This window comes from Thamnophis sirtalis, unplaced genomic scaffold (assembly GCF_051295495.1).
Source record: "Thamnophis sirtalis isolate CommonGarterSnake01/CBP01778 unplaced genomic scaffold, rThaSir2_p1.2 scaffold_4, whole genome shotgun sequence".
NCBI lineage: Eukaryota > Metazoa > Chordata > Lepidosauria > Squamata > Natricidae > Thamnophis > Thamnophis sirtalis.
This window is the reverse complement of record NW_028261384.1, coordinates 94,353,444-94,375,935: the sequence shown is the minus strand read 5'-3', so window position 1 is coordinate 94,375,935 and position 22,492 is coordinate 94,353,444. Positions and strand designations below refer to the sequence as shown.

General features: G+C 39.0%; 1 protein-coding gene across 1 annotated transcript; it reads left to right on the top strand.

Annotated features, from left to right (window-relative positions):
- The first annotated feature begins 6,348 nt into the window (after positions 1-6,348).
- Positions 6,349-10,086, top strand: TCAP (titin-cap). The gene is made up of 2 exons (XM_014053476.2): positions 6,349-6,571; positions 8,744-10,086. Exons 1-2 carry the CDS (start codon positions 6,423-6,425, stop codon positions 9,138-9,140), a joined length of 546 nt encoding a protein of 181 aa, XP_013908951.2. The 5' UTR covers positions 6,349-6,422; the 3' UTR covers positions 9,141-10,086.
- The last annotated feature ends 12,406 nt before the right edge of the window (positions 10,087-22,492 follow it).

Genomic DNA, 22,492 nt, shown 5'->3' with positions numbered 1-22,492 from the left:
AACATTTTGAAACCCACCACTGATTGGAACTCATCTAGAGTGGACAGGTGTTTTCTTAGCTATTTTAATTTAAATTCCTATTCTGTTTTGTATAGTTCTCTTTTTGGTAGGATGGACTATTTTTTTCTTTTTGTGTGAAGACAGATACAAAGAAAGAATTAAGTAATTCTGCTTTCTCCCTGCTGCTCATCACCTGGGCTTCCCCTTGAAGTGCGCATTCCCAAGATGGTGTCCTGTCGCGTTTGAGGAGAACTTTAGGGAGATGATAGTCCTTCTCAGGGCTTGCAGGGGGTACCCTATCCCATCGTCGGTTCTGGGTTCAACTATGAGAACTTTCTGGGAACGTCATGAGTGAAACGGGGTGGTTGGCGGTGAAAGGAGAATGGAGAGCATCGGCAGCTGCCGGCATGGGGGTGGGTGGCAGTGGGGGTGGCGGGACGCCCGGCCTGGGGTCTCTGCAGCTGCCGCTCCCCACACCGTGGTGTTATCCTGGTTGCTCTTCCCCTCCACCTTGCTTATTGATGTGATAGACCGGATCAGCGGCGCATCACTTGTGGGGTGCCCCAGGGGTCAGTTCTCTCACTCCTCCTGTTCAACATATATATGAAACCTCTGGGTGAGATCATCCGTGGTTTTGGGGTACGGTATCATCAATATGCTGATGATACCCAACTTTTCATGTCTACCCCAAACCACCCAAACGATGCCCTCGACATGATGTCCCGATGCCTGGAGGCTGTGCGGATCTGGATGGGGAGGAACAGGCTCAAGGTTCAATCCCTCCAAGACTGAGTGGCTGTGCTTTCCATCATGCCGATTTGTGCATCTTGTTCCATCTTTGATGATAGGGAGAGAAATTTTAGCCCCCTCAGAGAAGGCCCAGAATCTGGGAGTCCTCCTAGATAGAAGAACACCTGATGGCCATGACCAGGGAGGTTCGCCTGGTATGTCAGTTGCGCCCCTTCCTGGATCAGGATGCTCTGTGCACAGTCACTCATGCCCTTGTCCTTTCTCGCCTGGACTACTGCAATGGTCTCTACATGAGGCTGCCCTTGAAGAGCACCAAAGGCTTCAGTTGGTCCAGAGTGCGGCCGCGCGTGTTATCATGGGGGTACCTAGGTGCTCCCATGTTACATCCCTTTTAGGCAACCTGCACTGGTTTTCAGTTGTTTTCCGGGTGCGATTCAAGGTACTAATTATGACCTTTAAAGCGCTCCATGGCTTAGGCCCAGGGTACCTGCGAGACCACCTACTGCCACCAGTAGCCTCCCACCATCCAGTGCGATCCCACAGAGTTGGCCTCCTCAGGGTGCTGTCAGCCAGACAGTGTCGGCAAGCAACCCCCAGGGGAAGAGCCTTCTCTGTGGGAGCACCTTCCCTCTGGAATGAGCTACCCCTGGAGCTTCGTATAATCCCTGACCTCTGGTCCATCTGACGCGCCCTAAAAAGTTGCCTTTTCCAGCAAGCCAGCCTGGCCTGGATAGAATAAAATAAATGATTAATTTAATTGTTAATTTTAATCTAATTTTAAAAATTTTATTGTTAATATTAATTGGGTTTGTTTTGGGATACTTTATTTAATTTCCTTTTTAACTTTTGTAACATGATTTTTTTAATGTTGTACGCCGCCCTGAGTCCTTTGGGAGAAGGGCGGCATATAAATCCAGCAAACAAACAAACCTCCTTGCCATCTTCTCCCATTAGTGGACCAATTGTTTCTGACTTTTTTCTTGTTTTTTATATTTTGAAAGAATTTTTTAAAATTATTTTTGACATTTGTCAAAAATAATTTTGTCAGAATGAAGTCTTACTTCATTCTGAGCCTCAGCTTTGCCTTTTGCAGGTTTGGGCCATGTGCTGACATTCTGTCTTAGTTATGTATCCGTCTTTCCATTTTTTATTCTTATCCTTTTTGTCTGTTTATTTATTTATTCTTATTTTTCTTTTTGATTATGTTCTATTGGTTGTGCCTGCATTATACTGAATTCTAATATGACATAGTTACTCTCTCCCAAGATTCCTGCAACTTCAAGCCACTCTATCATTTCTTCTATGTTAGTAAGAATTAGATCCAGTATAACAGACTGTCTAATCCCTTCCTCTACCTTTTGGATGACAAAGTTGTCAGCTAGGTTAGTCAGGAACCTGCTTGATGCAGAATTTGTCTTCCAGTTGATGCTAGGATAGTTAAAGTCCTCCATTGTGTTTCCTGCATACATTTGTTAACTGATTAGCAAAACGTTCATCTATTTCTGGGAGAAGAAATAGTATTTAATTTTTATTCTTATACTGTGTTTCTGATTAAACTGATTCTCAATTTATAGGGATTACTCAATTTTTCAAAGTTGGGATAGAAGTAAAAATGCTATGCAATATTAAAAATGTAATATTTTAACAATATTAATTGTTAAAAAGAAATAATACGCTTAGTTGATACATTTTACTTTGATAGATGCATCAAAGATATTTTGTATGGTTGGATAGAACAATGTAAATGCTTGCCTGTTGACTCACGTAATTATGACATTTTGTGCTCTCTACAATTGCAGATAAGGCACTATCGGCTGTATATCCTGTTGACCTCTTTGAGGTTGTAAAATTATATAACCTTCTCTATGCAAGTGCATGCAAATGCACTGAATTACAATCCCATCATCCCTAGTGCATTATTGCTAGCTTAGATGGCAGGGACATCTGGAAGATATCAGATTGGAGAAGGCTGTTTTAGACCCAGTCTGCAATGTGATCCTTAACATGAATGGAAGATGGAGAACACAGAAGAAATTTGCATCTGCCTCCCCTTCCCATCACATTTTTGAATGTATTAACAAAGCATGGAAGAGTAGGAAATGGAAGTTACATAGCCATGAACCATGTAGAGTTGAATGTGAATATCATAGAGTAATCTTTATTTCAAAAAGAAAAATACTTGATGTTCTGATTTGCATTCCACAAATCACCCTGTTTTGCAGAATTGGATGGAGAGAAAATAATATAACTGTTCCCAATCTGCTGACCTCCTCTGGTTGGGAATTGAGGATGAGGCAAAATGTTTGTTGCAAAACAAAGGAAGGAAGTGGGGAGAAAAGTGAACTTTGCTGTAGCCTACCTGCTGTGATGGAAAATACCTTACAGGGGGAGTGGGGAGGAAAGGCAAAGTTTTTCCAAAAAGGCATCAGTAGAACTATATATCTTTTATGGGAGCTAACTTCAATGTTTTAATGTCTCTTTTCTGTTGATTTGCTTAGCTATCATATTTCATTATTTTAATAATGCAGCAGTCAAGTCAAGGAAAATGGCTCACCTTTGCCAAAGAAATCAGGTAGGACTTGATGTTATCAAAGTCTAGTAAAACTGAATACACAAAGAATTTATCTATGTAAAATTGAAGATTACAATGGATTGGGGCTTCTGAAATATTCCAGCTGTACTATTCTTTTCTTTCCTCTGAGACACCCAGAGGAGAAATTATGCTCTCATATTACTCTTAGTTAGCTGCTTATTTTTGTCTTTTTACTGCTAGTTCTTTACCCTAATTTGCTTTGCAGACTGAGATATAGTTAGAAACTGCATCTTATTGCAACCCGTTGAAAAAGCATTAAGGTCACATCAAGCAAGAGCCAGGGACAATTATCCCCACCTTCATTTGTTTTCCTTTTCAGCTGCCCAATGAAATAATTGTACATCTATTGTGCACAGGCTGGGGGGTGGTATATGTGCAACTAAAAACATGTCTGTCAAGCAAGCTGTTCCAAAGTAATCAAGTGCACATCTGTCTGCATATATGGGATCTGTCTGATAGTGCGAGTTAGATGATACAACTGCCGGAAAACTTAGTAAAAATAATTCTCATTATTATAGTGAGCAAGTAACTGGCTTTAAGGAGTCATCTCATTTGTTTGTGCTGGCTGCTATCAACAATTAGTGTCTAGTAACAAAGAACAGCTGATGGGTTTCTAAAATCCACAGGCTAAATATCCCATACAATGCTGAATGAATGTCAAGCCCTTATTCTTTGATGTTGGAAATGTTACAGAAAGATTTGGGGGGGGGGAGACTAAATAAACATGGTGTCACTAGAGAATAATTCAAGGCATATTGATTCAGATCTAAATTCCTTTGAGTTCCATGGGACTTTCTCATAGGTAAGGTTGAATTGATGCATTCCCAAGGCATACTTGGGATTGGTTTACATACTACTTAATCCAAAAAAATAGTTCAAGGTTATTTTACAACTGCAGAAGAGACTGACTGTCTGGCAGATCCACTGCCTGAGTTACTTTGGATTGGCAAAGCCGGGATTCCTGTTTCTATATCAATAGAATTCAGTTATGGAAAGTTTGGTTATGCTAGAGCTAATAGGAGAAATCAAGCCATGTGCACCGGTATGTCTATTCATCCTTAGTAAGTCAGTAAGTCATATATGACTGCTTCTCATGCCTTTTAACTAATGCCATTTAAAAGGGTGCAATGCAAAAGGCATGCTGATTCTTCTTCCCGGCTTATGAGTTCCTTCTTGTCCCACGTCTTTGCAGTGTTTGATTTTACACATACTTCAATAGTCATGCTTCTTCTACTCCCAGCATTTCCATGCCTCTTGGTAAGGACTGCTTGCCAAGTCAACATCTCATGTTGCCCCTGACCCTATCTACCCTTCGGGAACATGCAGGACATTTTCTCCCAGTTACACCAAAGTTTTGGCATTGGGTCTCTCTGGACATGAGAAAAGTGAGCAAGAGCTTGGCTCTGAGGGAGTATGGTGCTCCTGAAACCTGAGGGGGAGAGAAGGAGGGAGGGAGTGGAAAGGTTTTTCCAAATGACTTCATCCTGCGGAACTGTCATAGAGCTGTGTACTCCCAAAGCAGGCCTCCCATCTTCCATCAACAAGTTCTGCAAATCTTCCTTCTATTACAGAATACCTTCTTGAATTATTAAGCCTTGGTCAGGGTTCCCAATAGCTGAAATAATGATTTTATTTTTCAGTGAAAAGAAGCTTGAAATGAATATGAAGTCAAAAATTCTTAGAAGAACTGATTCTGAATACTCTCTGCTTATACACCTTTTGCACACTGATGCTTTCTAGTATAATGATTATAGGTGTTTGATGGTGAATATACAAGTGTATGTACTCTGACAATAAAAGATAATATTAATTAATACTAATGCAATATTAGTATTGAAGCGCTTATGAAATTGCATATTCTTTTACATAATAGTATAAACCTACATAAATCTGCATACATGCTACATAAATACATTATGATACCGAGGTTCTTGGCAAAAACATGATGCATATCAAGGTCAATGCCAACTAAAGAACTGGCAGCTGTGACTTCACATTGTTGTCAACAGATTATAGTGATAATAATAATTAACAACTGTCAATGAGAAAGACAAAAAAAAGTCTCAATGGTGGATGTCATCATACCTGGAGATAGCAGAACAGTATAGAAAGAAATTCACAAAGTACAAACATGTGCAAATGGAAGTATAATAATGGCAAAAGAGAGCAAAGATAGTACCTAGAGTTAATAGGCATCTTGGGTGCAATCCCAAAACATCTTGAGCATCTCTTGAACACCATTGACATTGATGAAATCATCTCAGTCAATTATAAAAAAGCAGTTTACAGTTAGACTTGAAGAGTTTACAGTTTACGTCCTGCAACCATCGAACAACATTTTCCTATCCCAGGTCTTTGGAAAGGACTTGATAGGTGGAACAAAAATGCCAAGTCCTCTCTAAATATCTGGCTGACTCTGAAAAGAACTATAATAATAAAGAAGAAGAGGAGGAGGAGGAGGGAATACAGCCTAATGTTTACTGTACTTTCACAATTCCTTAATGAGGCTTAAAGTACTTGATACTCTGCAAAATCAAAGATAATTTTAAAAAAATATTTGGGCTGATCTAAAGGCATTAAGAAGTCATGTATCTCTAAAGACCCACTTTCTCCTTGAGAGAGAGACCCCAAATAAAGTTATGGCTTTTCATGAGTTCATTAGATTGTAATTTGAAGTATTAGGTAGCTTTAATGTCCATCCAAGTTAAAGACTGCTACACAATGCTGCAGATTTAGAACTTACAAACTTTCTTTTCATCTTCAAATAGTGAATTAATTAAATTACCAGTCCATACTATTGCCAGGAAGTACAGAAATAAAAGAGCATTAAAAAAATTTACGTCACTAATGTGGATTCCAGTAATACATACATATCCCATGAGGCAAAGGGGTGGAGAAGAGGTATTCAGTATTGGAATGCTGTAGCAGTGACTCTGCAAGACTAATTTAGCTCCAGCACCATCCCCCAGAAATGAGCTCTCCTAAAACTATATAAACCACCTAAGCAGGGACAAAACACTAGACAGAATTCAGATTTACAGATCTTGTTTTATTTCAAACAGACCTTTACAACACAAAGATGCACGGCAAGAGTGTGATTCTCCACAGCTCCGGCATTCTGTCTGCAGCTGAACTGGCCTGCCGGGTGTCTGAGAAGGATGAGGCCCGGAAGGAATCATTCAATGCTGAATGGAAAGACTTGTCACTCACCTCAAGGCCTGAAGAAGGGTAAGTGCTTGCCTTTGGTTAGGCAAAGGTTGTATTAGACTTGATCAAAAACTATTTATTCCAGCAGATGGGTGGGGAGAGATTCCCCAGTTCTTTTCTGAAACTTGGAGGATAGACTGCTGGGACTCCTAATACCATGTCTACACAAAGTGAAATTGTGGTACCTTCACTTAAGAAATCAAACATAATCAGATCTTGGACGTACTACATGCATCGGGAGATGAAGAACAGCTGGGTTTTTCAAGGGGTTGATATATTTCTTTCATTGGAAAGCAACAACTTAGCATGGGGTTGAATTGAAGTGTTTCTAAGGTTATCATTGTGTATAGCACCAGACATATGCCTATTGTATGTTACACATAAAGACAGAAGAGACAGAAAGGGAAAGGCACACCCAAAGGATGGACATGAATATGAATCTCCATACGCTCTAACCTTGTGTTTAGATTATGGCATCTTAGATGAATAGGTATGTAACATTAAATCAAGGCATCAGTGATACACCATTGAAAAAGGTGAGTTGGGTTGAAAGGAGAATGATATGTTCATGGTTATTGCAGCCAGGATTTTTAAAAGTAGATTTTCCTGCTACTATTAAATTCATTTTAGTAGATGGATCATATACATTGACTGCTTTGTTGGTTCAAAGCCAGGCTGAGTATAGGCAAGCAGGCCATGATAGAGTTCATTGTCCTATGTTGTTTACAAAAATATATTATCTCTGGCTGTAAGAGCAAATTTCTAGGCAAAGGCCTGCCTAGTCTTACTTCTGTTTTACCTACACTGGATATTTTTGAGGAAAGGCAACACTGCTTCCTACTCTGGCAAGCATTGTAAGAAATAGCCATTGAAAGGACAACCTTCCATTTATTTTTCCAAACCACCTTAGACATAGAAAGCCACCTAAATTGAAGCCACCTAACTTAGTGATAGTGAACGTCATCCTTGAATGATACATATAGCAAGTTCAATTTCACATATGCTTAGCAACAAACATACATTTGAAGGCTTAGTATACTGTGTGAATATTATCATTGAATGAAAGGGACCTCCTTTGCTGAATTTCTCCAGTTTTCTGAGCATTTCAAGATCTACTGCCATGAGAGAGAATGGGAGAGCAACAACATGTTCTTTCTACCCTTTTCTCTATACTTAGTATACAAAATATAATATATGATGTCATTCTTCATTCTTTTTAAAACTGAATGTGCAATCTTTCTTTTTTAGTGGAATACAGCCTTAACATATTCTCCCCTTTTAAAGAATGCTGATGACACTTTTTTACAGTGTTTGAAATGCATCATTATTATATCACAAATCTGTGAAAAGATTATAATATAATCTTCATCCCCTTCCCTAATTATATCAAGTATGGAAGAAACTTTCCTTCTTCCTTTCTTCCACACACATTAATCACATTGCCTGCTTAGTCTCCATTATCATTTATATGAAGTTAGAATATTTATTAATCTGTTTTGGAGATAGTGTATGTCCCTTACATTGAACTGTATTTGCTATTGTGTTCTTTATTCACTTAAACTGGATATATTTGGGGTGGGGGAGAGATCTTCACAATTCCATTTGGAACTAACCACTTCCACTTTGTAGCTGCCACAGCTAAGTATTTGCAATCAGAATGTCCTTCATGAACTTCTTCAATCCTATAAAGCCCTATTTAGATGTTCTCTTCTCAACAAATTGCTACCACATGAAAGTAAAACTGGGCATGAGTCTCTTAGGCAAGCTCCTATATCTAATTCTTTTTACTGGCTTTCTCAATTTGTGGAGGCTTGCTATGTGATTGACAATCATGGAAGATTAGGGCTCTAAAGGATGTATGAAGGGAACTTCCAAGCAGAAATAAACTTCCTCCCAGCGTAGATGTTATACAATGGAAAGCAGTAGGATGAAACAGAGAGATTGGAGTTTGCATGCTCTTATTGCACCAATAAATTCTTCCTTTTGGCAAACGGAGCATGGACTTCAAACAAGTCAATTGAGAATATGATTTTGAATGGCAATATTCTTGATGGCTTCATTCTTCCAGATGAAAGAACTCAAGTTTTTCTGTTTCTGCTAGCAGTGTGTGTTATATGGTTGGTTTCAAGACAGAATTGTTAAGATACATTGTAGGGTGGATTTTTAATTCATACTGTGCTCACATCCATATAGCTGCTCTCACTCTGAGGTGGACAGTCAGCGCAAAGAAACCTATCGACAACAACAGGAGGCTTGGGCCATAATTCAGCGATCACCATGGGGCATCCTCCGTCTAGGTCTGTTGGGTGAGCCTCTGGTCTCTTACCATCTGCCTTATCAGCGAGCTCTGCCTTTGCCCATCTTCACACCAATCAAGCTAAGCACCAAGGCTGAACGGGAGCTGACACCAACTCCATCAGAGTCAGTGGAGTCTCTGCCAGTCACAGGCATCTGCCCTGACAAGACACCTGTGTTTGAGATCACCAAAGAGTTGCCCCTTGTTGTCCAGCCCACCTGCCCCGACTTCAAAAAAGCTGGCCTGCACCGTTCACTGTCCCGCTCTATGTCCCAGGAGGCCCAGAGAGGCTGAGGCAACTCAACAACTCTCCTATTTGGAACTGGTTTGGGCCAAAGTGCCTTTTGCTGCATGAGGACAATCTGAAGGGGCCCAGATATGTAGAAAAGACTTTGTAGGATTGAACTTTGGATGGCCTTCTTTTTCTGTGAGTAGGGATGGGAGGGGGGGGGAAGGATGTGGGATGTCTTTGTGTATATATAATTAGCTGTATAATGTTACATATTTCTATGACCAGTTCTTATTTTTCTTTCTTCTTCTTTTGTTTAATGTTTTAACTGGAGAAGTCAGGAAGGTGTACATGAATAAAGGCGAAAAAGAAAAACAGTACGCCCCTTGAGGTGATTGACATAATTGCCTAAAATTACAGTGAAAAATGAATTTGTAGATAAAATGGCTGATCCAAATGATAAGAATGGCAGTTTCTGAGTTTAGCAAGTGAGAGATATGCTGGAGTTATACTTGAGTTCAGGAAAATGGTGCTTAGTGGTATAGCTAGTGAAAGAATTTGGAGGAAATTTTTAGCTTTCTTGGTCCTGTTCCAGAAAGGGATTATGAAGCATTTAGGATAGGAACTATCTTCTAGGATTCTATTCCAATATTCCTTCCCTAGTTCTGTGACATAGGATAGGAGACATCCATGGTAATGTCCCAGTCAGTGAACATATGCCATGAAAAATGAAGAGTAAGTACACCTCGGGAAAGTAATGAATGAAAGTTGAATTAAGAAGTTTAGAGAAAGGATAGGAAATGGATTTAATTTATCAAGAACAGATTTGGTCTTTCACCTCCTTGTCCCTTCCATGTACAAGTAGTTGAGGAGGAAAAAAAGATTCCACTGTGAATTTTTCCTAGTGCCTTCTATTTCTTGTCTTGTTTTCTTTTAAATAAAATGATACATGGATTTCTCTTGATTGTGTTCTAAAGGATTAATGAAATAAAAAGAAAACGATGGAATGTGTATCTCTTTCACTTAACACTCTTTTGCAGCAGTCTAGTTTTACTCACCTGATAACAAATTGGCTTCATATTCATCGGGCACATTTTTGAACATAAACCTTCATTAAATGCATTTAAGAGTCAAGTTGCTTTGAATAGTGAGATGAGCTGCATATAAATTTAATAAACAAATAATAAATATGTTGCATGACTAAGAAAGATACTGTACAGCTGCATGTTAACGCGTGCTACCTTACAGGAAGTGTGTATTTAATATTACAGCACACCTTAGAGAGTGGTTCCTTTATTATTTTCAGAAATACAGAGCCAAAGAGTTTTCATTTCCACTTCTATTGCTAGAGAAGGTGAGCTGAATTATGGTCATAAATTGAGGACTACCTGTAGTTTCAAAGAAGAGACTTAAGGTGTATCGTCCTTATTTCAGCAGATAGGCAGATACTACTGTGAAAAGGTAATCCTGAAAGTATCCTGATCCCATGGCATTCAAGGGTTTCTATGTGATAGCCAGCATCAAGAATTGCGTCCGGAAGTCCTCAACTTACAACCACAACTGGGACAAGAATTTCTGATGCTAAGCAATGTGGTTGTTAAGTGAGCCACACACAATTTTGCGCCTTTTTTAACCACAATTGTTAAGCAAATCACTGCAGTTATTAAATGAGTCATACAACTGTTAAGCAAATCAGGCTTCCCCCACTGACTTTGCTTGTGGGAAGCCAGCTGAAAAAGTCAAAATGGCAATCACACGGCCACTGCAGTGTAAATGTGAATCAGTTGCTAAGAGCCTGAATTTTGATCATGTGAATCCAACTTCTGCTACTGACTTTACTTATTGGACATCAGTTTGGCAAATGGCAATCACAGAACCTCAGGAGATGGAGAGAGTCATAAATACATGTCAGTTGCAAACATCCAAATTTTGATCACGTGACTCTGAGATACTGCAAGAGTTGTAAGTGCAAAGACCAATTATAAGTTGCTTGTTACAATGCTGTTATAACTTGTATGCTAATCCAATAGTTGTAAATAAAGAACTACTTGTAGGAATCCAGTACAGTTTACAGAGTAAAGAAGTTATATAATCGTAAAAAGGATTGCCCATAAATATTTAAATTGTACCCAGTTGGTTGGAAGCCATTCAGCGTTGGACCAGTTATAGCTTCCAGATATCTTCAAGGGCAGCTCCATGTAGACTGCATTGACATAATCTATCCAGAAAATGATTAAGGCATGAATGAACTTTAGCAGGGCCTCATTATCTAAGAACAATCATAATTGGTGCCCAGTTGCTTCCTGCTCTTCAAGCAGAAATGACAAGTTCATTGTTCCCTGACTCTGAGGCAATAAGGCAATTCTATTCAGGATCAAAGATGAAATTTCTTCAGTTCCAGGACCAATGGAGTCCAATACCCATAATCGCTTGGATTTATTAAGATTGTGTTAAAATCTATTCCCCATCAAGACCCCACAGCCTCCCATAAAATAAAATAAAAAAACAGAGTACAATTAGTGGCCAACTTCAATTTTGTTTCTACATTAAAATATCCCAGTCTCTCTCATCTGCACCTCCAGTTAGAATTGGAAAAAAGGTATGTTTGAACTTTAAGTGAGCTACTACTAATCAGAGAAGATCAATCTCTCCCACTAGTTGCTTTCTAAAATGTTTGGATTGCAGCTTCTATCAGAAACATCTGTTACAGTTAGGACACCATGTTGGTTAGGGATTATGGAAGCTATAGGGGTTGTCATTAATTTGGGGAAGAGTGGTGTAGGTAATATTGAGTTACATAGAGCAGAATCTATTCATAACACTACTAATAAAGAGATCATTATACTACTTCGGCTAGGGAGAATAGACCAAGGGCCCATGTTTATCACTGTATCTGTATGACGTGGGCAGGGGGAGTTCTATGCAAAACACTGAAGTATATTGGGATTTGGCAGTGAGATATATACCATAACAGCTGTGAAGACCTAGTGAAGGGAGGGGGAGGGGGGGAAACAGAAAAATAAGATGTTAGAGTAACCTGATAAATAATAATTATTTTCTGTAATAGTCACTCTCACAAATTAGGGGGTCAGTTCAATTTTGCCCTGCTAGTTTGCCTTTTCTATTAAACTTCAACCCCAAACAAATCCTTGCAGATAATAATTGCTGGACAGATTGAATTGCAACAGCTAGATACAGATTCACCTGTGCTTGCTTGTGTGTAGTTCAAAGCTACTAGGAAAGGGATGATTTGGCTGCTGGGAAGGTGGGCGAGATCTAAGGGAAGGAGGAGGAAGGGACAGCTAATCCAGACTTGGGACTTGTTCATGATGCCAAAGCAAGGCCAAGGAACCTGGCAACCATTCAAGGTATGGAGTGATTAGTTATATAATTCAAGAGGGCAAAGTTCCAAGGTCTCCTTCCGACAACTCAACAAGGAAGACAGCATGACCTGGCATGGTCAAAGCCAACATTTTTAGGACTATTAATAGTTTTGAAGAGGAACAGGGTAGACTCAAAGCAAAAACAGGACACTGTCCATTTAGGAACTTTCACCTAGAGTGGCTCTATTCTAATGGTGAAAATGAATGGTTGGCAGAGACAGAAACAGAATAAGAGATAGTAGAACAGGCTAAGAGGCAGGAGTAAAATGTCAGCGTCTGTACATCTCCCTTGTGAAATTTTCTCACATACCCGTTTTAAAAGGGGAAGAAGCCCTTGAACTGACCTCAGTTAGACCATCCATGCAGATTCTTGGAAGTGTTATGGAATTGGTTTGCCATTGTCATTGAAGATTTTTCTTTTTACTTCCCAGTCTAGTTATTGATTCTGAAATTATCAGATATCTCCCCTCTCCCAGGATTGACCTTATTTAGTCTCCAATGTCAGCCAAGGTCAGTTGGGTCGTACTACTGATTGAACCTGCTCTTTAATTTTAGATTGTCTTTAAAATTCCAGTTCTGCTTTAACCTGCCTTTTGAGATCCCACATTCCTGCACTATACAACTGCTAAGACACATCCTCCACTGGAGATGTCAAAGAAGGCACTTGCAATCACTTATTTCATATATTAATCAATGGAAAGAGAGACAATATAGGGAGTTTTCACCCAGGGAACTCAATTAACATTAAGTGCCAATATTTAATGAAAGTCCACAGAGGTAAGGAAAAAACTCTTTTTGAAAATCTTCTTTGCTTTATTTTAAACATGCAATGCCAATCCTTGTAAGGATTTGAGATGTGAAAGGCATGTGCTCAAGAGAGTTCTGTTCTTTTACTATTGGTTATATTCACATTGCACCATAAACCACAGCTAAGAAATCACAGTATCTCTGTGTTAAATATGAATCAAATTTGTATGCCTCCAATTCAGTGGTGGGTTTCAAATTTTTTTAGAACCTCTTCTGTAGGTGTGGCCTGCTTTGTGGGAGTGGCTTGCTGGCTATGTGACTGGGTGGGTGTGGCCAACTTGTAAAATGTGGTGAAACTCACTTAACAACGCTCTTGCTTAGCAACCAAAATGTTGCCTCAGAAACTGGCATTTGAAGCACGCAGGTCTTAAAGCTGTCAAGTTACAAGACCCTTGCACCCCTAACCCTTTAGAAAAAAAAACCCCAGGGATGTTCAAACTTGACAGCTTTAAGACTTTAAGGTTTAGATAGGACTCTTAGAGGTGGGTGGGCCGATTGGTGAGTCAGCCAATCAGTGAGTGGTGGGCGGGGCAAGCGTGGTGCAGACAGGCGGGGGGAGGGAGCTGGAACCGGGTCTAAATGTCATGGTAGATTTGTGGAACCTCTTCTATAGAAGAGGTTAGGACTGGCAGGAACTCACCCCTGCTCCAATTTCACTGTAAACATAGTGGCTGATGGCTTGCTAAACCAAAACTGCACAAGTCACGTTTATAGCTTAAAATAATAACTGGATTCACACAGTGCAGTGAGTTTAATTACTATGGTTTCTAAGCAAAGGCTGGGGATGTTGCAAGAAGATAGACACTGAATAGCTTAGTCTACTCCTAATACTTACAAAGCTCTGTTATTTCCAATAACTGGTAGGAGTTTTGGTTTATAAATGGATTCTTTTAAAATCCTCAGTTTTTGGGAACCTACATCTTTAGCTTGTCAGAGACTCATTCTACTATTTTTCTGCATCAGACTTTGTGCATTAGTTTCATAATGAAGGAAGCCCTGCAACCCACAGGAACGCAGTCCAGACAGGATATGTTTTTATAACATTGGACACTTCACACACGTCACTGGGTTCATCCCTGCTATCATCTTGGCCATTTGACCATTAGTTGTAACAAAGAGCCATATATGTCGATATCAATATACACAGTGCTGATAGCATGAATCTTTATTAATATTGTCCCTTGCCATTTCTCCCTTCTTGCACCAAAAGATGCTGCTGGTATCCTGCGTTTGAAAGGGGATTCAATGTTTTCTTTTCCCCCTCTTTAAATGGACTTTGACTTTAAAAATAGAAGAGGACTTGGCGAGGGATCATCCACATGTGATTTGCTGGAGGCGTGTGGTGTTTGGATGCCAGGATAAGTCAGGGCGGAGGGGGAGTGGCAGTTCCCAACCACAACAGAAAACACTTATCAAAAGTGAATGCAGAAAGTGTAACCCACCTCCTGCCCCAATCCACAGCCTTATAAGCAACAACATTTCATAGTTATTTTTAAAAGCCCATCTCTCCCTAACTGAACCAGTTCCCAACATATCAGCACAGGTCTTCCAACATGACCAGAGATATGGTGAGCAAAGAAAGCACGAGGCTCCAGCAGAAAACCACTCCAGCCACATCTTTCAACACATCCCTGTGCTCCATTGTATCCACAGGAGGAGAAAAAAAAGGCTTTAAATAATCAGGGTAGCTGAAAACCTTTGTAACCTTTCTAAAGAAAGATTATACACTTGGAAATGTTGTTGATATGTTAGTGTGCATGTGAGTTTCTGATGAACAATTCCATATAGGGCCACAATTCAGGCTAAGTTTCAATATACTGAATAATAGGATCTAAATTCAGAGCTTCTTTAGTTGATAGTTGAGTAGATAGAAGCCCTGAACTGACCCTGCAGGCTGACTTTAAAATCAATGGAGGTGGAAACCGAGTTATCACTTGAATGGGACACCACAAGGAAATCATAAGCCTGTAAAGTAGGCTTGGAAGTTCAAAAAACTTTCTGGAATAAAGACGTGGAAACCTTTTGATATTGTTGTTAAGAAAAGTATATATGTATGTGTCCATTTAGACACAAGCAATTGACCTTGACATAAGAGAGTATTCTTATTTAGTTAGTTACTTTTATCAACAGAAAGATTAACAAGCCTTTATATACTGAATACAAAATATGCAATGGGAGATGTACAGTATTAATACATGGGATACCTTGTTGTCCTTACAGTTTCAAGGTACAATTTCATAACCTCTAGCAATTTGCCAGAGATCGTTGTCAGCTTTTACAACTGGAAAATAAAACCCAAAAGAATGAGAGTGGATTTCTGGGGCAAGCAACAAAAAGCAAAGGATTTCTAATAATTACAGCAAAAAAATAAAAAAATAAAAAAATAAAAAATAAAATTAAACAAAAACAAAATTATGGGATGTTCCATGCACATCACTAAGTAATGGGATTAACAATGTTTGCAGTGCTGGTGGTTTCAAAGAAGGCTGGCCAAATTAATCAAGGTTAAGGTTGCCCATGGTTATTACAATACTTATGTAAGATAGCAGGGGCACTATTGCATCCATTTGTTCCTTGTGGACTTTCCATTGACATCCTGGAAACGAAACACAGATTGTCAATCTAGTAAAACCTCTTTTTATGCTCTATATGCTTAGCACGTCTGAATACTGATGCCATTAAACCAGCAAGTTTCCTATTGTACTGAGGATTTCTCATTCTTTGTGAGCGGCCTCTCTATGCAGACTTTCCAAGTAATTCCTGCCTGGACAATCAAGTAATCCCTTCCACATATTTAACATATTAGCAGAGGGAATGTTTGGGTTTCTAAAAGTTACACTGATTGAACTTCTAACATCTTGGCTTGAACACATATGCACATAGCTAAGTGTACGTAACCGTCCAACTTTGCAGACAGAATCACATTTCACGAAGCAAATGCAAGCTTCAGATCTCAGCTGCCTTGTAGCACTGATGTCTGGGTGGGGTACAATATGAGGGTTAACAAGTGGAAGGATATCTCACTTTTCTCACATCTGCTGATCCTTTCTTTCTGAAACCCCATGCTGGGGGGGGGGGAAATGGAATATTACAGGTTTAGGAGCACTTTGTGGTGAAAATGTATAGTTTTGCTTCCAAGTATCATAATGCTTACCACTGCTGGCTTCATTATGCCACAACTGTGATGTTTACCCCTAATCTTTTAAGTAGGATAGCAACATGAATAAGGCTATTATTCTGGGAATGAAATGGGGATACTTTCAACTACAATTTAACCAAAACTCATTTTTGCACTAGGCTAATTGTAGTTTTTGTCTCAAGCTTTCCAATTCTCTGGGCAGAAAAGAAATACCTGGGCCTGTCTCACATGATGCTTCCATCCAATCACATAATTTCCTTCCAGATCATCCTTAAAAATAACATTCTGCTAGAAGATATTTCCGGTGTCAATATGTTATGCATTCAAAATAATTTAATTTGATCCTTATATTAATTATGTCATTTTGATCTTCTTTTCTTGCTCATTTTCTGATAGCTATAATTCTGGCTTATCTGTTGATTAAGTACAAATGTAGAATATCTTGGAGAAAATTACAGGATGCCCCAATTGCGTTAAGTTTGCAGATTCATCTGGAGCCAAAAAAGAGACGCCACACATTCTTTTTTCACCCATTCTGACTATTGTCTTCTACTATGATGCAGTGTATTGTAATAGGCTAATCTGCCTCTCATTTCCCAGAAGGAATGAGAGGCAGCTTGGTCCAGACAGTCCCTCCTTAATAGTTTTAATAGTATATGCTTGAAGTAGATAGTAGAATGCTTCAGTCTGGCAAGATTCTATCTGTAGGCATGGAACCATTAAAACAAAGTCTCCTTGAAAGAATCGCCATGTGTCTTTCTTGGTTTTGGGGAACCGACATCTGCTTAAGCCACACAAAGTCCTCAGAACAAGATCAGTTTGCAAGTGGGACATGCATGCAGGGTAAGGGTAGCTCCTAAGGGCCAACTTAATTTGCCTCCAAAGCCCCTGACTTGAAAAGTGGATTAGCTGTTTCTTTTTTATTCCCCTTGAGGCAGATCAGCATCATTTACTGCTGGAAACAAGATGCTGGGCTAGTTAGAACTTAGTCTAATTCAGCAGATCTGCTTTTATGTTTTTGAGTCAGAAGGGACTAGAAGGTCATCTATTCTGGCTCCACATCCAAAAGGCAGCGCTGTAACCTGGCATTAGGAAAGGTCAACCTTCTGCAACTGAAGCTTCATAGGTACATTTCGAAAAATGCCAAAGGATTTTGAGACTTTTGGGTAGAATCAATATTATCTGGGGAGCATCAGACTGAGAAAACGTGATCCAGGGTCTTTTACAATTTTATCTTGGCTTTCAGCAAAAGCTGGCAGCACATTTCTTGATGTGGTTTTGAGCATATTTTTCTAAACTCTAGATCAGTGTGACAAATATCCAGACTGCAAAGTGGAAGCAAAAGATGGAAGCAAAAATATTTAGAGACCAGTAATTTTGGTGTTGTCTAGTTGCAGTCCTAATCTGGTAGCTTTACTAGTAGAAAAATGAAGAATTGTAATGGTTTCCTAGTTCTCTATCCCCAGCATTTGAATTTGGAGATAAACTGCTTCTGAATCCCAATGAATGTAAGAAATACTCAATATTGATAATAATGTCTTCTCTTCAAGATATCTCATCTGGAGGCTACCACCACATTTTATGTCAGTAAGCTCCATAAATCATTGTGTGAGGAGATACAGTTTCTCTGTGTTGAACAAGCTATCAGGGCACTTGAGAAATGAAATATAGGAAATTGCTGCCAAAGATAACATTATAGATATGACTATCTTCTGTCTTTACTCTGTTCAATTCCTTAACTGTTTCAATTTTTATCCCCTTTTAAAATATGTACTATGTAATATTTCTAGATGGTGTCTAGAAAGGTAGGCAATATCTGGTTTGCATTAGCAAAAGATTATGATTAAATATTACATTCATACTTTTCTGAGTAACATCTTACGTTTTCTTTCATTTAAGTAAGGAGAATAAACCACAATTCAGTTGTTTCCCCATTTATAATTGTCAATAAAAATATGAGCGAAGAATTATAATTTAAAAGTTTAATTTAATACAGCCAACTTTAAGCCCCAATAGCCTAGTATATGTTTTAAACCACAATTTCTAAATCATGTGAAATAAAATACCAAGAATTTTGTTGTTCCCTCTCCTAGCGCTGGAGACAAAAATAGGGAAAGCCCAGAGCTCATTGCTCAGTTCAGATTTGCAGTGATTGCCACATGCAATACAAAATGCTAACTTTCTGCTGCGCACAAATCAGCCTATTTCAAAGCAACTGTAACACAGAGTCATATACAAGTGATGTTCATCCCAACTTGATTCCCCTCTATGTGATTCTTGAAACCTGAGTTTGACAGCTGATATCCATTTCTCTCGCCCACATATTCAGAATCCCTTGCAGGAGGTCAAGATTGTTGGGAAAGTGCAAAACCACAAATCCCTTGATAAGGAAGGAAGAAGCCTTTCAGAACAAGCTGGATAAAAGACTTGTTAACTGTGTGTATTAGTTGACAGTTGGCAGCTGATGGAGCAGTAGATAGTGAGAGAAGGGGTGGAGGTTTCTGCCAAGGAGGAACAAGCCCAAAAGTTTCCTTAATTTATTCTCACTCTTTTGGTTGATACTTGACCTCTATGATCTGGACTTTAAGCACCAACCTGCTGGGCTTTTGCAGAAGACACATAGGGGAATGAAGTGTAGGGAGAGAAAACAGAAGAAGTGAAAGTTGAAACATTGCTCTGAGAAACTAGAGGCTCTGCTATTTAGCTGCAGAGCCAGAAGGATTAGTGAAAGCAGCCACAATTCTGTCTCCAAGCTCCATTTGTGCGGCAGGGACAATTTGTTCACAGAGATTGTGCAAGAAAGACATGATGAGAGGAGAACAGGTGTCCAGGAAGAAGAAAATGTGGCTATGGAAAAACAAGAAAATGGATCCGTCTTTCAAAGTACAGAGAAAAGCTATTACAGAAGAAAGCATGTCAGGTTTATATTGTATACTAAAGCTCCCCATTATTTTCTTGCTTAAAATACACATATACTGTGCCAAAAGCTGAACCCTTCATGTTGTTTATATCCTGCAAATCAACACAACTGACACATTTTGCAGATTTTATTTAGTATCTATAGAAACAAATGATATGAGTATTACATATAAGACTCATCTCCTATTTAGTCAGAGTTTGGTTGTCTGAATTTATTTTTGAACTAATATATTTTTAACCTCCTGGAGATCAAAGGTAATTTTCCCATTAGGAATGCACTTAAAACTAACAAAAAATATTTATAAAAATGTTATTCAGAATTTTACATGAAGCAAAAGGATCTATAGAGAGAGAAAAGAAAAAAAATAGGTTCAAAACCAGAAAAAAGTTATTGAAGAAAATGACTTCCGAACTTCTTTTCAACAGATATTGATAAACCCATCATATCTGCTTTCTTGTATCTCTTCCTTATTATATTCTCATATTTTTCAATTATTAAACCCATAGATCATTATTTCACCTTTTTCTTTCTTTAGCAAAAACCATAAAAGGTTTCCAATCTGCTAAAAAAAACAACACCATTGTTCTCTCTTTGGCCAACAAGTCAATTTTGCCACTTCTGCTAATTCTGACAGTTTTGCAATCCATTCCTCCCTTCAATACTCTTCCATCTTTGTGCATATAAGAATCTTGCTGCCAAAGCTAATAGAAATCCTTACATTTAGGTCCTTATATTCAAATTCCATACTCTGGAATATAATGCGAAAGAGCAATCACCAAACAAATTTGCAAAGATGAATATATTTCAGCACTTAAAAGTATTCTAAATACTGCCTGAGAGAAGTGGAATTAAATGGAAGTAGGCTGACAAACCTATTCTTTGAACTATGTTTTTTATTATTTGTGTAAAGGAAAAGGTGAGAATATCATGCAGAGCCCAGAATTCCTGTCTCTGGTTTCTCAACTTCATCAGGCATTACTATGCATAATGTCTTTTAAGTAATAAAAATGTACTTTTGAAAATATACATGATAGAAACACATAGAAGCTAAGAGGAGACATGATAGCAATGTTCCAATATTTGAGGGGCCGCCAGATAGAGGAGAGGGTCAAGCAATTTTCTAAAGCACCAGAAGGCCAGACATGGAATAATGGATGGAAACTGAACAAGAAGAGATTCAACCTGGAAATAAAGAAAAATTTTCTGACAGTGAGAGCAATCAGCCAATGGAACAAGTTGTGGGAGCTTCATCACTGGAAACTTTGGAGACTGGACTGCCATCTGTCGGAAATGGTATAGGGTCTCCTGCTTGGGCAGGGGGTTGGACTAGATGACCACAAAGTCTCCTCCAACTGTTAATATGTTAATATTTGGATTTTAGCATATATGAACAAATAATAAAGGCTAAATCACATAAGGCTGTTTCCATGAGGCTATACAGTACTTCTAGCTTTGGCTTCTCTTGCATGACCAATTTTGAAAACACAGTAGTGAGTTTTAAAGTTGGTGACAGAACTATAAAGCCAGATCCTTCTGGCTGAAGAGGTGCCATCATATGAAGATGCATAGAATGAAAACTGTAAGCTGTCATTAGTCAGTGGTTGGTTTTGCTCTGTGATGGTTTGTTTAACAAAGCACAATTGTCTGTGCTAAACTGGATTGGGCAATACTTTCCAGGAAATGTCCTGTCTGGCCACTTTCAGAGGGTGAGATTAGGTAATCAAACCTCCTTGACCCTTATTCTTAACACGGGTACACCACAGGGTTGCGTTTTGAGTCCCTTACTCTATACTCTTTATGTACATGACTGCATTCCCACTCATCTCGGGGGTGATGTGGTTGTGTGATGGATGAGTCTGCCTATCAAGATGAGGTGGATTGATTGCTTTCATGGTGTGGAGACAATAACTTGATCCTTAACACCAATAAGACCAAGAGGCTTATAGTGGACTACAAAAGGAATAGATCAGACATCCAGCCCTTGCTTATCAATGGAGACCGAAAGGAGCAAGTGGCCAGTTTTAAGTTTTTGAATATTATCATAAAAGAGGACCTGACCTCACATTGCAGCATTGGTCAAAAAGGTCCAGCAGAGATTATACTACCTGAGACTTCTCAGGAAACAACAACTGAATGAAAAAATTCTTCTACCAGTACAACAGCGAGAGTATTTTAACTTGCTGCACCTGTGAATGCTTTGCCAATTGCACAGTGGAAGATAGGACAGCACTCCAGAGGGTTAACGTCATTGCCCAGAGGATCACTAGTTGCTCTCTCCCGTCTTTGGAAGAGCTTAATAACTCCCGCTGCCTTAAGGAATTTCAAAACATTCTTAAAGATCCATCTCATCCTGGGCACCCTTTTTTTGAACTATTACCATCTGGCAGACGGTACAGGATAATAAAAACAGGAACAAATAGGCTGAAAAACAGCTTCTATCCCAGGGCAGTAACTATATTGAATTCTACTGAATAGTGTAATATTAATGCAGTATCAGGGGTTTTCAATTCAATTGTATAGAATGTGAAGGATGTGTGTTTTTGTTTTATTTTTATAGTTTTCCTATGTATGATGTACACTGAAGATGGCATTTAATTTCATTGTACAAGGTGCAATAACAATAAAGTAAACTAAATATTTGGGGTTTTTTAATGCTTAAGACCATAGAGTTGTGTCCACTCATACAGAGCCGAGGTGGCGCAGAGGTTAAATGCAGCACTGCAGGCTACTTCAGCTGACTGCAGTTCTGCAGTTCGGCTGTTCAAATCTCACTGGCTCAGGGTTGACTCAGCCTTCCATCTTTCCGAGGTGGGTAAAATGAGGACCCAGATTGCTGTTGGGGGCAATATGCTGACTCTGTAAACCGCTTAGAGAGGCCTGAAAGCCCTATGAAGCGGTATATAAGTCTAACTGCGATTGCAATACAGTGAGAGGCAAAGCCATATTAATTAGAATGCTGAACTAGTGAATTCTGATCTGTTCAACAAACCATAGCTAATTAAATCATGGCTTAGCATGGTATCTGAAGCCATTCTTGCATGCAGATGAAATATTGTTGTGTTATACAAGAAACTCTAAGGTGGACATTGTGTAGGGTAAGGAGGGTGGTGATGTGATCGCTATCTTTGGAGAGTTTTACATTTCTCATTCTCAACCTCTATCATGTAT